The sequence below is a fragment of the Emys orbicularis genome, chromosome 22, assembly GCF_028017835.1.
Source record: "Emys orbicularis isolate rEmyOrb1 chromosome 22, rEmyOrb1.hap1, whole genome shotgun sequence".
Taxonomy (NCBI): domain Eukaryota; kingdom Metazoa; phylum Chordata; order Testudines; family Emydidae; genus Emys; species Emys orbicularis.
Genome location: NC_088704.1, coordinates 19,114,895 through 19,131,723, shown reverse-complemented (window position 1 = coordinate 19,131,723; position 16,829 = coordinate 19,114,895). Strand labels below are relative to the sequence as shown.

Genomic DNA, 16,829 nt, shown 5'->3' with positions numbered 1-16,829 from the left:
GTGTTGTCTAGGGTGATGGGATCCTTGCAAAACTTCGAAGCTTTCTCCGAAGCATTCCACTGTAAGAAGGGCACAGCCATGCACCCTGTAGAGAAATGCAGAGTGTGGTAGCCAAACCAAACAATGATGCTGATAATGCTTTGACTGCACAGTCTAAAAACTGAACTCGTGTGGCTACCTGCTGAACAGTTCTAGCCAGTGACGTGCCTGATGTTTTCCTGTGCAGTGACAGCCAAGGTTAATGGTGCAGCTACTGTAGTCAGAATTAAAGAAGCTACAGCCGTCGGGCTTTTGTGGTTCGGCTGGAATGTACGCAGGCATCTCGCACTGTTGTCGGACCGGGCTGGATTGAAAGCAACCGTGTGCTTCAGGAGAAAAATGACTGTTTCAAATGACATCCTGACTGTTAAGATACCACATCAGGGTTACAAAGACTAGCTCTTTAAAAAATAAAAGCAGCTTTATTTTTCAGCAAGGAATATTCATTTTAGTATGTCTTACAACTAACGAATCCTTTCGAGATTCAGTAAGCCTGTCTGACTTTTCACTGAGTTAATTATTTTTCAATATTCTGATTCAGTTTCTAGTGCACTTCTCCCAAACCCAACAGTAGAGCTAGTTGAACTTGTGTGCTGTCCACGTAACACTGTCTGCTCGCACCTCCATGACTGCTTTGTTGTAAGAGATTGTAATTTGTCTTGATATTTTACAAGGTGAGCTGTCTGTTAAAATACCTACTGGCTGCTGAGTTCAAGCAAAGCTGAACCACTGTTTTTGCACTTCTTGTTTTGCTCTGCTGGGCAAGTTTAACATGATCTCAACGCAATGAGATGTAAAGAACTTTTAAAAGAGGAGATTCTCTAGCATTGCCAAGTTCAGAATTACATGGGTCTCTTCCTCCCTTCAGAAATATATTTAAGAGGATGCTTATTCTTCCATTAAGGGTAAATATTTAGAATATTTTAGTGGCAAAAGCTTGTTGCTTAGTGTAAACAGCAAAACATTTACACAGGGAAACAATTATCTATTTTTAATCCTGGGCTTTTTTTATTTTGCTATAGTCTGCTTTAAAAATGCACATGTCTTGTTAATTTTTATATAAATAAAACTTGTACTGCACCAAACTGTTCAGGCATTTATCTGTAGAAACAGGTCTGGATTGCTTTCTTCCATGAATGCTAAAATTTCAGAGTAACTAGTACTGAAATGGTCAATCCTTTATATTGGACTTAAACATTCATTGAAAATGTTTATTTTTGGTATATGTACCACTGGAAAGCAGGATACCACTTATTCTTCATAATTTAACAACATTTGGTATTCCTTATCTTAACATGTCAAACCAAGTTATTAATTCACTTAGTATCTATGTAATGCATAATTAAGATTAATTTTATTTTTATGGAATGTGACTTACATCCAGGGTCAGAAGCGTTTTGGTAAGAGTTCTATTTTGTGGTTGAGTGTCCATCTAGCAAGCAAGTTTCATTAACAAAATTAATTAATCCCCTCACCCCTTTAAAAAAAAAAAATCTTAGAACAATCTTCAAATTTAAAGTTATTGAGTTAAAAACAAAAGAAACTGATGCATGCTGGAATTCACTTCATTAAATCAGCACTAATTACCAGTAGCAGCTTTATACTAGAGAGAAGTGTCTAGTTGTCACTGAGCTATTTTACTATTTGACAGGAATAGTGTGGTCTTACCAAATGAAGTCTGGATAATATTTGCATGTACATGTAATACATTACCTTCTCCTGGCAAAATGAAGTTCATCTAAAAATTAAGAGCCTCTACTACAGCAGAGAATCCTAAATTCATTTATTTTGAATTTCTAGATTAGAAGAGTTTATTTAATGACTAACCTATCTGTCCTTATCCCCTCCCTCCCCAACTCAGAGACCTTGTGCTTTCTCAGGGTCTAATCTCTCTCCTATGTACCACAAAGTCCATGGGAGTGGTGTATAGAAGAGAGAAAGCCTTTGTAGTAACATGAGCAGTTGCCTTCCCTTATGTCTGTAAGCAGCTGGTGCCATTAGTTAGGGCCTGATCCTCAAGATAAGGTGATGGTGCTCAACACCCCCTAGGACTGTCTATGCACGCTGGTATTGCAGGGGGTATAAACAAGGACAGGATTAAACCCTTAGGAACATGCTGCTATTCACTGAGCATGGGCTATTTTCATACTTAGCTGTATTACATACCAGATCTCAAACAAGCATGACCATATACATTAGAGATGCTTGCTCAGGCAGAGATAGAGTGCATACATGAGACTGCTATCTAAAGCTCCTGGTTTTGGTATTTATATACACATCAGCTGGAGAAAATGGGGGTTTAGGACCCAACCCTGTACAGTGGTAGCTGGAGTGTTTAGACCTAAATGGGCTCTGCAACTAAGAAATGAAAATCTACAGCCAGATTTAAGCCATTAATGAGGCTGGTAGAATAAAAAGCCTTTGAAAATCTGGCTTGAAGTGCCTAACTCCCAGTGGGGGGGGGAAATCAATGCAAGTTATGAGCCTAAATATATTTGAGGATCTGGCCTTTAAAGCCTAGAGACCTTTGAAAAATCTGGCCCCCGAGTCTAGAGGCATAAAACCAAACAAATGAGTCTAGAAATGAGCTTCGCTAGCTTTTTTTGAAAGAAAATTTGCCTCCCCCCTATCCTGCTGTAGGATGTATAAAACAAAACCTTCCTCATTGAGTCAGTGACCTAAAAAGTCTACTTACTGAAATGACAGCTGCAGATGCAGAACCTGGCCACCAGGCACTCTCTGCTGAGGTCTCCTCCGGGGTAGTTTTCAGGGAGAAATCATTTGGGCACCTCTGGGATTTACTGAAGTTTAACAAAACACATCTACTTCCCATCAGCGAGTAGCTGAAGGCACTTGGTCACTTCCAGTGAGGTAGGGCTTGTTCAATTAGCTTAGATGGTAAAATACTGGGCGTGGTGAAGCATTCACCTACTAGCATAAAAATCAGTGTGTTTTTGGCAAGTTTCAATTACCCTTAATGTAAGGAACCTGGATCTCATTTTTTCTTGGCAGTTAGATGTTCAATTAAGATAAAGCAGATGATTAAACACCATAAAGGTGGTTTAGTTGGAAGAAAACAGGAAGGATAGCCCCTTCACTTGTTAAAATTAAGCACCAAGATATAACACATTTGTTAACTCCTCAGTTAACATGCAGTTCTTATGCCTGGTGTATATTAAATTAGATTCCATTTCTAATCAGCACTTTGTGACTCAATCTACAATTGGAACCATACAGCATGCTACAGCAGCTACAGTTTAAAAATTAACCAAATCTCTTATTCTCCCATTTTATGAAGTTCCAGGCCAAGTATTCAGACCTTTTCTCCTCCCCACAATTAGAAAGCTATACCTATATAAAGATCAAGACACTGGTATAGCACAGAAGAAGTCTCAGCTCTGCATTACAACAGCTTGCAAAATATTTTCATTCACTGTTTTAAAAAAAACAACAAAAAACAACTTCACTGCTTCTTTAAGACTTTGCTTTGAAGGTGGTAGAAGCCTGAGTGCTTTTCTGCTCTGGTGCTAAATTAACCAGAATTGCATGGATGATGCAGTGTAAGATTTGAGATATTCATATTCTGACAAGAGTGGATGTTTCTAAAAAGATCTGCTCTAGGAATTATTTGGGGGAAGCCCATAGCTTGTGTTATCGAGGAGGTCAAGACTACAGGATTACAATGGTCCCTTCTGGCCTTTGGAATCTATGACTAGACAAGGTTTGTAATTGGTCCTAGTTCAAAAGTTGTAACCTCTTCAGGGTAGGGACCTTCCCTTTGCAGAGTGCTATGCATTGCTATGGCAAAGTAGAAAAAGTATCACCCTCAAGTTTTGACAGGGGAGATGCTGTATATGTTTTGCTGTTATCACAGGAAATTAACCTACATCATATTTAAATGTGCATCATTGATGTGTACAAGAGTCAAGCTAGTCTTTCTCTGAGTGTTTCCTATTTCTACACTGTTTTTAATTAAATGACTAATTACAAAGGAGTGTTAAGTACTCTGAAAAATCAGCTTATTAAATCATTTGTGTACGGTTGCAGGTAGAATAGTCACTTTATTTGTCATGTTTATTGTCCATCTCCACTTACTCACCTTTTCCAGACCAGGAAACCTATTGCAATTAGTTCACACAACAGAAAATAATGAGGACAGTTGAAGGTTAAACTCCAGTGTCAGCATGAGACTCCTACTCTTGGGTGTGTCTGCAGTTAGAATATGGCTCTTTAAATGCACCTAGTTGACCCAATGGCTGACCTTGCTCCAAGCACTTCAGCGAATGCACGCTGGCTTTAGGAGGAGGAAGGCATCAATGCTTCTCTGGGATCTGGCATTCTTTGCTCCTCACAGCCTGGATTTGATGACCAGAGAGGCTCACGTCCTGGAGTTTTCCTGGGACATAAGGATTATTCAGGGCTAGTGTTAGTTTCATCATTAGGAAGATCATGAGGGATAGGTAGGGAGATGGAAGGTAGATAGGGCTGCTGGGCTTTCCTCAGAGTCTTTTGAATGGCATGTGGTGCCTGTTAAATATTATTTACCTACAAAATCTATTTCTCTGCACCAAGGAAAAAATCTTGAGTCCACTTTACTGTAGCTTAGGTTGAAGCTACAGTAAAGTCTATTCAGACACCAGCCTCAGCTGGGAAGAGTACAGAGTCTTAGCTCTTTTATTAGATGAAAGAGCATGCTGTGTTCTGGGTGTAGGCAGCAGCCTGATCTCCACCTGCTGGTGCACCCCAGGGTATGTATTCCAACAGCCTACTTCAGCTAAGATGCTGATTTAAGCTATCATCTGACCAAGCTGACACTGGCACAGCTTTAGAAGTGTGTTCAGGCACTCTGCCCACAATCATCTGTAAGGCTCTTCTGTTTTAATGCCTTTAAGAAGGGTGAAGTGTTAACACAGATGGATAAAGTTAAGCCACCACCACCTGCTAACGAAGTGTTTCTGCAGAGCAGGACAAGTGTAACGTGGGTGGAAAGGACTTCTAACCAGGGAAGAAAGCTAATAGGGGAAGTCTACAAACTATTAGCACTGGCCGTGAAGAGAGGCTCTCCTTGTCTCAAAATCCTCAGACGATACTCTTGTTCACACCTACTGGTCACCTGATCAAAATGATCCAATGGGAAAGCCACCATACTAGCTGCTATTGGTTACAATGTTGAGCAACAGGGAAAGCTTGGTTATGCTTGTCCAAGACAGTCTGACACAGCACTTTGCTTTAGGGCATTTACTCACACTTCAGTGATTTGGCCATTATACAAAAGTATGAATATACAGTAGGGTGAGGTTACAGCAGCTATGAAGTGGTAGAACAGAGAAGGTCACCACATTGGCTTCTTTCTTGCTTAAAGAAAAATTGCTCCCTGCTCCTCTCCGTCATCTGGTACAGGCCTCTTCATCGCACTGTAGAGAGACAGTCATTGGGTTAGCAAAGTGGCTCCCTCAAGCCCAAGGGGAGGTGGGGCAGGGGAGACACCCAGGAAGTCCTACACAAAAGACTATTTTGCTCCTTTTACTTCTCTACACTTGTCCTCCTTTTCTTCTAGCCTCTCTAAACCACTAGGTTAGACCCCAGCTTCATCTCATGGCCTCCATAAAGGCACCTGAACCTGGAATCCACTTCTGAACCTGAAAAACCAGGCTTCTTCCACCAGGTCAAACAAACCCTAATCCACCCTTTCTGGGACTCCCTACGTGGGTTGCTTTCCTTCTCCCTCGAAGCACAAAGACCCTCAAGCTGTGCACTTTCATATGCAGCAACGATGGCTGCCTTTGGCTTCCTGTTTGTCCACTTCCTGCAGGAATTCTCTCTCAGCTTATGGGTGCAAACCATGGGTACATCTCGTGTGCTGTACAAACAGAGCAAGAGGTAGGTGTCTGTGACAACTGCAGCAATATATCAATCTAGGATTTGTTATTCTACTCAATAGAACTCATCCTGGAGTAAAGAGTCTTGGCCTATTTCTCCAAGAACACAAAGAAGTAGTTTACACATTTTACCTCATTTGCAAGAAAACCCCAGAGTGGCTACAAGTTCACAATAACTAGTGGATGGAAGGAAATTAGAGTTTTGACCAAGGAAGTTATGAACCCGTGTTTTACAGGCTGTCTCTCTAGTAGACCCTTGTTGAGTTGCAATAGCAGCCTAGTGTCTCAGACAAGAGACTAGAGTGCACGTATCCCGAGAAAACAAGGGGAAGCATTGGGGGGGGGGGGGGGGGGGGGAGGGGAGGAACTGTTCTGCCCTGGGGCCCGGAATTGCTGTCGCCAGGCCTGAGGAACAGTTCAGGTCAGGGAGCAGTTGCATGGTTGACAGTGTAGTTACTGTGGAACTTAATGATTTTGCAGAAAGGTGCCATTAGGGGCAAGTGCCAGAACTGCTGTTACAAGTGATAATTAACACACACCAGGGAGGGGTTTGTTCCAAGTCACCACAGGACATGGACGTTATACTTGATTTTCCATACACGTTTATTAAGCCTCCCACTTACAGAGGAATCTTTCCATCTGCAAGTTTGAGTCTGTGCCAGCATAGCCAAGTATTTAAGCCCAGCAAGTCATCTGCCCTTCCTTTGAAATCCCTAGTCACACCACCTCCTTTTAGGCCTACTGCTGGCTCGGCCAGTCTAAAAGCACCTTCCTCTGGTAATTTGAAGCACTGTAGGTATCAGTGAGGCTGCTGCCATTAACCTTATGGGACAAATTTGTTGGAGGGCATTGACAGCTTAGCCTCCCAGTCACGTATACTGTCTCAGGGGGAAGGCACTAAAGTTGATTGGTCCTTTCCTCTCCTACCCACACACATCTGATGAAGTGATGTTTTTTTACCCCCGAAAGCTTATGCCCAAATAAATCTGTTAGTCTTTAAGGTGCCACCAGACTCCTTGTTTTTGGATACAGACTAACACAGTTACACCCCCCCCCCCCCCCCAATAGTGACTGTGTGTGGGTAGTCAAGTAACTGTTCTACCCACTCCTTGGAGAGCCTGATTTCTTTGGAAGTCAGGCACCAAGACTTCTCTTTGGAAGTCTTGGATGCTCAGCAAGAGTTAGTGGCACCTACAAATCTCAGCTGCAAGGGGCTATTTGAGATACTGCTACAGAGATCCTGGGGACAGTTTAGGAACAGGCAAACTGCATTACACTGTGCTCTGTTCCCAAAGAGCATTAGCCTTAAGAGCTGCCTAGTGATTTCCAAATCCTCTTTAGCAGCAAGCTGATGGGAATCTGGCTGTCCTTGCCACACCTCTGCTAGAGGGCTTTCACACACAAACAGCAAAGGGAAAGCTGGCATAGTTACCGGTTTTCCCTTTGCTGTTTGTGTGAAAATTGGTAATCCAGTAACGGTTAGAATGCTGACCCACTAAAAGTCACTAAGGTTTTGTGTTTTATTAAAGTTAGCTATAAAAAAAATTAGGAAAAAGTACATACCTTGGAACAGTGCAAGGGAGCTTTTCTTTGGAAAAGGAGCTGACATCTAAACTCCCCATAAACTGGACAGAAAGAGGGCCCCTGGAAGTCTGGCTAGTGATTACTCAAAACCATCTCAGACTGTGGGTAACTCTATCTGGAACGTCCTAAACGTATTGCTTATGTCTGTGTATGCTTAATATCTAATTGTAGTTTTAAATACAAGCACGTTTACTTGTATTAATCATTTTGTCAGACAAATTGCTGGGTTCCCATGGATTTATTCCTGATACTGCCTGGAGCGAAACGGTGAAGGTACCACTGCTTTGGGTTCTGAAACCCCCAGGTAACAACATGAGGACGGCTGGAGCCTCTCGCGGATCTAAGGGAGGGGGAGGAGACAGTCAGCTCAGGACTGCAGCAGGGGTGTTTTAGGAGGAAGAAGCGCCCTGGGAGCCAGGAGTCCCAGGCTCTAGCCCCACCCTGCTCCAGAGCTGGTTGAATAAGAGGGAAAGTTCATAAGGATTGAGTCCCCTTTTTGAAAGCTCAAGACATTCTGCCCAGATTGACACTTCCTCTGTGCCTCACGCTGCTCACCCAGCTCTCCCCTCCCCCAAAGGGTCTGAAAAGCACATGGAGACTCTTGGGTAGAAATGCTCCTTTGAGCTGGATTATAAGGCAACAGTAGCTTTGCTATGGGGAAGGCACAGATTTAGCCCCCCTCTTGCTCTAGCTTTGCCAAAGATCCCTGTAGACGCTCCATTTCTGCTCGGGTCCAGACTTCAGAGGAGTCACGGTAGTGACTAGCAGCAGAACATGGTCCTGGTCTCCATATTAACCCTCTCTGGAGGGCACAGCAGGGCTCTAGGTTCCAGAGGGCGTGGGGTGGAAGTGCTAGGCCACCTGGTCTGTTTTCATTAAACACAGACACATTGCCAAGGATTCATTCAGGCTACATTTCCCCCCACCCCCTGATTTTTTCCTTGACTGCAGTAGATCCCCTACTTTTCAAGCATCTCTATGGGAGAGTCTTGAGTCTGGTAGCGAACAGAGAGTGAGGGCTTATCTACACGAGCAGCAATGCGCACTACACCCAATGATTTCTGAAGCCCACTAACAGGACTGTACAGACCCTGCTGGAGGGCACTAAAGTCCCCTAGTGTGTTTTAATGTAGTCCTGTTCAAAGTGTAGTCTCTCTTGGTAAACAGGAGCAACACCTACTTCCTGTTATCTGGTATGAAAGAGCACCATGTTAAAGCACACCAGGGAACTCCGAGCACGCTCCAGCAGGGTCTACACTGATCAGTCAAAAGCAACAGAGAGTCCTGTGGCACCTTAAAGACTAACAGATGTATTGGAGCATAAGCTTTCGTGGGCTTGTCACATGCGTCTGACGAAGTGGGCATTCACCCACGAAAGCTTATGCTCCAATACATCTGTAAGTCTTTAAGGTGCCACAGGACTCTGTTGCTTTTTACAGATCCAGACTAACACACTACCCCTCTGATACTGATCAGTCAGTGCACTTTAGCAAACACACATCTGGAGTGTGCATTCCTCTCCCCTGGAGATGAGCTTGGTTCGTTGTTGGTACAGTGCTCTATTTTAACTAGAGCTAGGTAAAGTCTGGAGTGAGGTGGCTCCAGCAGGTTCCTTCCTTTTTAAAATGGTAGCTCAGTTTCCAGCATTAGAGGAACAATAGCTCTTACCTGAGGTTTCACGCCCTCTTTAACACTTGCTGAGATCCCAAGGCTTTTGATGATTGTTTCCAAGGGAACATAGTCACCAGGTGAATCCTGTATAAAGTGCAGGAGCAACTTCTCTCCACCTGAAAAAGGACAGAATGTATTTAAGGTCATTACAAATGACAAGCATTGGGCAGCAAGGCAGAGAATGTATGTAGCCTTTAATAAGGGATCACTGATTGACAGCCAGTCCCGTCCACATCAAAACTAGAACAGCTCATGTGCACCCCAATGAGAGAGTGAACCACAGACTGCAAAACACTTTAGGGGTGAGAGATCAGATTGCCCTCCATGCCCCATTCAAACCTTCGCAATCTCAGGGCTGAGTCTACACTAGAATTGCGACAGCAGCAGACGCTCTATGCCGATGGGAGAGAGCTCTCCCATCAAATTACTCACCCCACCTCCCCGAGCAGCGGTAGTTATGTCAGTGGGAGACGCTCTTCCACGAACATAGCGCTGTCTACACCAGTGCTTAGGTCGGTGTAACTTACATCACTCAGGGGAGCACCCCTGAGCGACTTAAGTTATACCGAAGTAGAGCGCTAGTGTGTACAAGTCCTGTGTCTGCAGTGACCTGTACTGACCCACGCTCTCATGTGAATTCTGGATGCAGCAGTTCTAGGGTAGCATGGGGCTTTCCTAAAGCCTGTAGGAACACTGACGTTTCCAACAATTACAAAAACCTAGCGTCACTCCTGGGTCGGCAAACAATAAATACAGTTGTGTTCATCACAAGTGTTTGCCAGCTCCCCTTTGAGAAGTCACTCAGAATATGTTCTGCCGCAGAATGGAGAGCAGTCTGACATACTAGTGTGACTTGAGACTCAAGCAAGAACTTTGACTTCGTAGAGGGCTATTTTATTAAAGAGGAAGCAGCATGTCCTGTACTCAGACATTCTATACATCCAACTGGGACAGGGGCACTCTGGATTTCCTATTGCTTTACACTCCAGCATCTAAACATTATGTTAGCAACAACGTTTCTGTTTTCTGTAGAAGGGGCAGCATTTTAGCTAGGGGTTTTTTAAAATAAAAAATTTAAATTGTGTTAAGAAGAGTGTTTTGAGAATGCTTTCTACCATACTGCCACCAGGTGGTAAGAGCTGGACCCAACTCTAAGAACTGGAGAATGCAGCATTAGAGAAAACTATGACATGTTGTGGGTCAGATCTCAAAAAAGGCTTAAGTACGTTCAGCTACAGACACCACAGCATGGACAGCTCCCATTGCAGAGATGTGCCAGGGCTCTGCATTAACGCCACTATTTGGGAGGTACCAAGTTTCAGCCAGAAGAGATTTCCCTCCCAGGCAGAGCCCTTGTATACTCTTGTTAACTGCATACTTTCAAGTACAACTAAAGTCAAATGCCTGAACCGTTATGCAGGCCATGGACCTGCCAAGCAGTGCTGGGTCAAGGGTTAGTCTTAGTTTGTAGGCAGTAGGAACAACTAAAAAACACTTTTTCCAGGGTCTGAGAAAGTATAAAAGTGACTTAACTGGCCCCATTAAATAGCAGAGCGTTAGCAAGGATGGCATCCATTCGTGACCAACTGATACATCTAACAACTCAGATGCTTGCCTAGCAGTTTTTCCTTTGTCAGGTTTCCCCACCACCCCACTCCATTATCTGCAAAGCCTCCCCACCCTAAACCCAGTTGTCTTGCCTTCTTGAGGCAGGATTTCAATGTGATGGCTTCTAAAGCCTTCTCCAGGCATAGGCTCTTCGACCAGCCAAATTGCTCCAAGCAGGTCATCTAGAAATGTGCGTCCTTCACCAGCTATGGCCAGTTACCTGGTAGTTTTGACAGATGGATTCACATTTATTTACCTTGACTGACTATTATTGTTCCTCCACTCTGCAAGAGGTCACCGCTGAAGTTGCCTTGGATGCCGTCCGCATTTGCCTGAGGGAAAAATAAAGCCCAAGTCCATTGCAAGTGTGATACAAAGGCCCCATCTTGAGAATGCTCAGGGCCCTCTCAAAACCCACTCAAGCCAGTGGGACAGAAGGGTCCCAGATGTACCCATTGAAGTCCTGCAAGTGCTCAGCACAAGTCTGGTCAGGCCTTTAGAGCAGCGGTTCTCAACCTTTCCAGACTACCGTACCCCTTTCAGGGGTCTGATTCGTCTGGTGTACCCCCAAATTTCACCTCACTTCAAACTACTTGCTCACAAAAATCAGACAAATACAAAAGTGTCAGCCACATTATTGCTGACAAATCGAGTACTCTCACCGTATAGTCATAAAATATATCAATTAGAATATAAATATGTACTTACATTTAGTGTTTATACTGCTCTATAGACCAAACAAGTCATTGTATGAAATTTTAGTTTGTACAGACTTCGCCAGTGCTTTGTATGTAGCCTGTTGTAAAACTAGGCCAATATCTAGACGAGTTGATGTACCCCCGGAAGACCTCCGAGTACCCCAGGGGTACACGTACCCTGGCTGAGAACCACTGCTTTAGATGGTGCATTTCCTACCATCTAGGATCTCACCTTCGTGACAACTTCTCGAACTGGTTTCCCCAGAGCAGCAGGAACTATACTCAAGGCATTGTACCTGAGGGGGAAGAAAGGACATGTTGGTTATCCTCTGCTGCTCTAATTCAGCTGAGTCAATGGAGCTACACCATTTACACCAGCTGAGGATTTGACCCCAATAATTAAGCTCTCAGAGAGATCCGCACTCATTATATGCAGCTTGCTATTGAATGTTGTCACATTAGCCAGGGGGTTCTCCAACTTCATTGTCCTGCAACCCCCTTCAGACAACAAAGTTACTACATGACCCCATGGTGGGGCAGAGGAGGCTGCAGCCCAAGCCCTGCGACCCTGCGTGAGGGGGCTGCACACAGGGGAGGAAAAGGAGAAAGTTGAATTTGACTCATTGTAACGAAGACCCTAAGCACCACCACGGATCCCTGTGGTTAGTGCGTTCCAGCACGCCGGCACGAGCTAGCCAGAAGCCACTGAGCTCAGGATCTCACTCGTATGCCCAGGCTTTTAATTTGATCCAAGCCTTGTATATTTGCCTAGGTCTCAAACCAAGTACAGTCACTTAACCATTAATGGTCCCCAGGGTAACGAAGCGACAGGCAAGAGCTGGAGCCCCAAGTGGGTTTGTACTGAGGGAGCCTTGCAGTTTGCCATGTGGCAGCCCTTTCCCACAGGAGTCAGAGACCATTAGAACTACACTGGGGCAAAGCGGTCTTCAGTCGGAGAAGGGGGTGCTGCCTTCTGCTAGAATGGGCCCCAGCCATCTTAGCTACGTCCCTTCAAATTGCTTTGATTAAGGGCTGAGGTTCTCTTAGACTGGGGACAATAAGTCAATAGGAGCCACTCACCTTTTGAAACCCAGGTCATTGTAGCACTGCTTAGTCTCATCAAGATAGAGTTCTGGGGAGGGAAAAAAGGTGAGGTTAACACAACTAGGGTAGATGTGCTGTCTCAGCAGTATTTGTTTTATGACAGTCTGCAAAAAAAAAAAAAAAAGAGTCTCAGTAGCAGCCAGCCAGCAAAGCAGCTCATAGTCAAAACACGACTAGTCTCTAGAACAAGCGCACAAAATAGCATCATCCAGCAAGATATTGCCTCAAACCTAATTGTCTCCCTTCCCTCCCCCCCATGATTATAACAGAAGAGAGCTTCCCCCCCGCCCCCCATGACTATAACAGAAGAGAGCTTCCCTGCAAGCACTCCAGACACTTCACCAATACATGTGCTGCCAGGCACACACCCCTGTAGTATCTAGAGGCCATCAGTGGCGTTGCATGAGGATCCATGGCACAGAGTTTTATACTGAAGAAGGGTGTGGCATGAATGTCACTCAGGAGACGGGTCCAATGGCTGGGCATGGAGGCAGCACATTTTGGGGTATGGACAGAGGGGAGAAAAGAGGGGCACTCAGAAGTGTGGTGGAGCTCAGGCAGGAAATCAGGTTCTGCAGAGCTAGTCAAGAGTGGGCCAGATCTGCAGATGCAGGCAATCAGTGGGTGAGAGGCAATGGGTAACATGCAGCCAGAGACAAGCCGGTGACTTTAAGCCACCTTCACAACCCCCAGATCCTGGCCCCAGCACTGCACCCGGCTGGCCCTAGTACAAGTTAGCAAGCTAGCAAAGATGCTCAGCTCTGAAGTCTGGGCTGGCAGTCCCAATTTTAGAGGCTGGAGAAAGGCATTTGCTGGACAGTGCTGGAAGCTGAAGTTATCCACAGAGCATGTACAGCAGGCTTCCCCATGCAGCTCTTCCAGTCGGGCTGGGGCTGGTTCTACAGGACATGCCCCAGGGGCAGGGCAGACTCCATGGCCACCATGTCCTCAGCCTCTCTGCTGAGACTGCCAGCAATGCACAGGTTTCCTCCACCTGGTTATGCAAGTATAATTTAACCTTCCAAGCAGCTGCTAATGCCAAGCCCGCTGAAGGGAACTTTTTGGAGCCATGAAGTACTAATTACACCTTGTTCACGTCCTTCAACTCATGACTGCCCAGCATACACAGGAATGAAATACAAGAACAATTCTAGCATGGAAAAGGGGGTGTTACCATGTCAGGAGGGCAGGCTGGGTGACTTGGTCGTCCCCTCTGGCCTTGAACTCGGAGTCTCTGCACCCCAGGTTTTGCATGAGCACAAGGATGAATAAAGGCTCCTGTACCTTGCTTTCTGAACTGGGTGCAGCACCTCCCCAGATGAGACAGGAGAGCTCAGAAACTCTTGGAGGGGGAAGTTCCCATCCCCTAGTCCTACCTCCTTTGAAGTAGTTCCCATCGATGAACTCCTGCAGGCCTACGCTCTCCGGCCCGACACCGATCAGGCGGACATTGTGACTGTCCAGCAGCTCTTTCAGTTTGCTGGTCTCCTTGGCAATCCAGCGGCAAACCTGGCAACCAAACCGCCGCAGGAAGAGCACCACACATGGCTGGTCCCGCCACAGGGCCCGGAGCTCCACCACCTACGGAGAGGCATTACCGGTAGCTATAGGGCCAGCACCAGGAAAGCATCCTAACACTTGTTGCAGAATTTACAGGTTATAGCAACCTCATCAAATTCAAGGGCTATCGTCCATTGGCAAGCTCATCAGGCAGTTTGTTTGAAGAGTTAGGAGGAGTTTCCAGGTACAGTATTAGAGGGATCGTTATCTCTGTCCCCACTTTGTGGTTTATAGCCATGTTGTCTGGTTTGAGAGAGAAGTGGAGCAGAGAAACATGGCGTGAAAGGCCCCCACTGAAGAAACTGAGGGCACGTCTTCACTACCCGCCGGATCGGCGGGTAGCAATTGGTCTATCGGGGATCGACTTACCGCGTCTAGTGAAGACGCGATAAAATCGATCCCTGATGGCTCTACCGTCGACTCCGGAAATCCACCGCGGCAAGAGGCGGTAGCGGAGTCGACGGCGGCGCGGCAGCGGTCGACTTGCCGCCGTCCTCACAGCCAGGTAAGTCGACCTAAAATACGCCACTTCAGCTACGCTATTCACGTAGCTGAAGTTGCGTATCTTAGGTCGACCCCCCGCTGTAATGTAGACCTAGCCTGACTATGCCCAGGAAACCATGACAAGGCCTATACAGAAGAGGCCCAATGGTCAAGTATACTCAGCCCCCAGCATTGGGGCCGAACGGACAGGGAGTTCTCAGTGGGAACTGGGCATTGCAGATAATCCTCTATTTGTGGGGCTAAATGAGAGCGGAGCACTTTTGAAAATCTGGCCAGTAGCAGATAAACTGATGAGGTTTCTCTCTGAAAGATTAAAAACTGAGTTTGGAGGATGCTCACTACTAGGATAAGGCAAGTGTCTTTTTTTTAAACAGGAAGTGTTATTATAACACTGACTCGTGTCCTTTCCACTTGGTGTGGAAGGAGATTATTAATTATTATTATTATTAGTCTGAAAAACAAAACAAGAACCACCCCCACCCCCCATCAAACAGGGCATTTAACAGAACCTGCTGAGATTTATTAGGGACACATGATCAAGATCATTACTCTGCTAGAGTGAGATAACGCCCTGCTGTATTAGTTTTAAAGTAGGCCAACACAAGGTACAGCTGGCTGAGAATTAAGATGGTTGGCCTGTGCAAACAAGCAAAAAAACCCACCGACCACAACATGATGGTAGCAAAGAGATTTAAGGCGTGTCTAAGGTGATCAAGAGTCTTCAGAAACAAGCAGCATTTTCATAACTGATTATGAAACATTTTCACTGCGTGTGTCTGTCTCTCGCGCCCCGCCCCCTAGTTCAAAGGGGTTTTATCACGTTTCGGACGCAGAGAGCTGCCTTGCCGGGCCGGGAGGACAAGAGACGGGGGGCAGCGGGAAGGAGACCGGCTGGACTGACCCTAACCGGGGGAAAACCCAGGGATCCCTCGCGCCGCGGCAGTGCAAGCTCAGGCTCCAGCAGGGCCCAGCCCCGGGGAGCGGGCTCGCTTCCCGGAGACTCCACTCCCCCAGCCGTGCTCCCCAGGGCCGGGAGAGGTGCGGACGCCCTGCTCTCGGGGCCACCCGTGGGGACCCCCCCATCCCTGGCGGCTGCCCCCCAACCCCGCCCTGCTCACCTGCCCGCTCACTGCGTGCTTCAGCGTGTGGGCTCCCACTTTAGCGAGATCCACCGCGGCCATGATCAATTGTGCCCGTAACGCCCCCGCTACACCCGCTCCCAGCCGGTCTCTTATAGCGCCCGGCAGCGATCAACTGCTGGGCCGGGCACACGCGTGACCCTGCCGGACGGGGGCCACGCCCTTCTCATCTCTATGCGTGAGCTACCCGCCAATCAGCGCCTGCGGGCAGAGCGCGGCTCCTCCCGGGGGCGGTACGGGCGGGGCTAGAGACAGGTGCGTCGAGGGGCGGTGCAAAGGTGAGCAGTGCAGGGGGGAGGGGGGTTGTGCAATGCATGGCTGGGGTGACTGGACTAAGGGGCGAATGGAGGAGAGATTGCAGAGGCTGAGCTGTGCCATGTCCCATGGGGGAGGCAGGGGGGGTCATAGACCCGGAAGGGACCTCGAGAGGTCATCTAGGCCAGTCCCCTGCACTCACAGCAGGATTAAGTATTATCTACCATCCCTGACAGGGGTTTGTCCAACCTGCTCTTAAAAATCCCCAATGATGGACATTCCACCACCTCCCTAGGCAATTTATTCCAGTGATTAGCCATTACACACATTGAATCTATTTCCCCATGTTAAGTATTCTCACACCTCTTGTCAAACTGTCTGTATTGGGCTATCTTGATTATCACTACAGAAGTTTTTTCTTTTAATTAATTAGCCTCTTAGAGTTGATAGGACAACTCCCACCTTTTCATGTTCTCTGTATGTGCATATATATCTCCTTACTATATGTTCCATTCTATGCATCCGATGAAGTGGGCTGTAGCCCACGAAAGCTTATGCTCAAATTAATTTGTTAGTCTGTAAGGTGCCACAAGTACTCCTCTTCTTTTTGTGGATACAGACTAAAACAGCTGCTACTCTGAAACCTGACAGGAAGTTTTTCCTAATGTCCAACTGAAACCGCCCTTGCTGCAATGCAAGCCCATTGCTTCTTGTCCTGTCCTCAGTGGGATGCAGGAGCTTGGTGAGGATACAGAGTGCGCTGGCTACAGGGCTCTGCACAGCACCCC

General features: G+C 46.4%; 2 protein-coding genes across 3 annotated transcripts in view; one reads left to right on the top strand and one right to left on the bottom strand.

Annotated features, from left to right (window-relative positions):
• Nucleotides 1–111, top strand: part of MMEL1 (membrane metalloendopeptidase like 1) — a 47,403-nt gene extending 47,292 nt beyond the window's left edge. For both annotated transcript variants that reach the window (XM_065421362.1, XM_065421363.1), the window contains one exon: nucleotides 12–111. In XM_065421362.1, the coding sequence (XP_065277434.1) occupies nucleotides 12–111 (100 nt within the window). The remainder of the gene's footprint in view (nucleotides 1–11) is intronic.
• Nucleotides 112–5,262: 5,151 nt separating this feature from the next.
• PRXL2B (peroxiredoxin like 2B) lies at nucleotides 5,263–15,917 on the bottom strand. The gene is made up of 7 exons (XM_065421379.1): nucleotides 15,766–15,917; nucleotides 13,960–14,164; nucleotides 12,560–12,611; nucleotides 11,712–11,775; nucleotides 11,038–11,113; nucleotides 9,171–9,289; nucleotides 5,263–5,453 (listed from the first exon to the last, which is right to left on the bottom strand). The coding sequence occupies exons 1-7, from the start codon at nucleotides 15,826–15,828 to the stop codon at nucleotides 5,427–5,429; spliced, it is 606 nt and encodes a 201-aa protein (XP_065277451.1). The 5' UTR covers nucleotides 15,829–15,917; the 3' UTR covers nucleotides 5,263–5,426.
• Between the last annotated feature and the right edge of the window lie 912 nt (nucleotides 15,918–16,829).

Bases quoted from the DNA above. Each gene is read 5' to 3' on its own strand.
- PRXL2B (XM_065421379.1), bottom strand. From the start codon at position 15,828: ATGGCCGCGGTGGATCTCGCTAAAGTGGGAGCCCACACGCTGAAGCAC. The intron at 14,165-15,765 runs GTGAGCAGGGCG...GCCTCTCCGTAG, and splicing joins AGCACGCAGTGAGCGGGCAG to GTGGTGGAGCTCCGGGCCCT. The intron at 12,612-13,959 runs GTAGGACTAGGG...TTCCCTCCCCAG, and splicing joins TGGGAACTACTTCAAAGGAG to AACTCTATCTTGATGAGACT.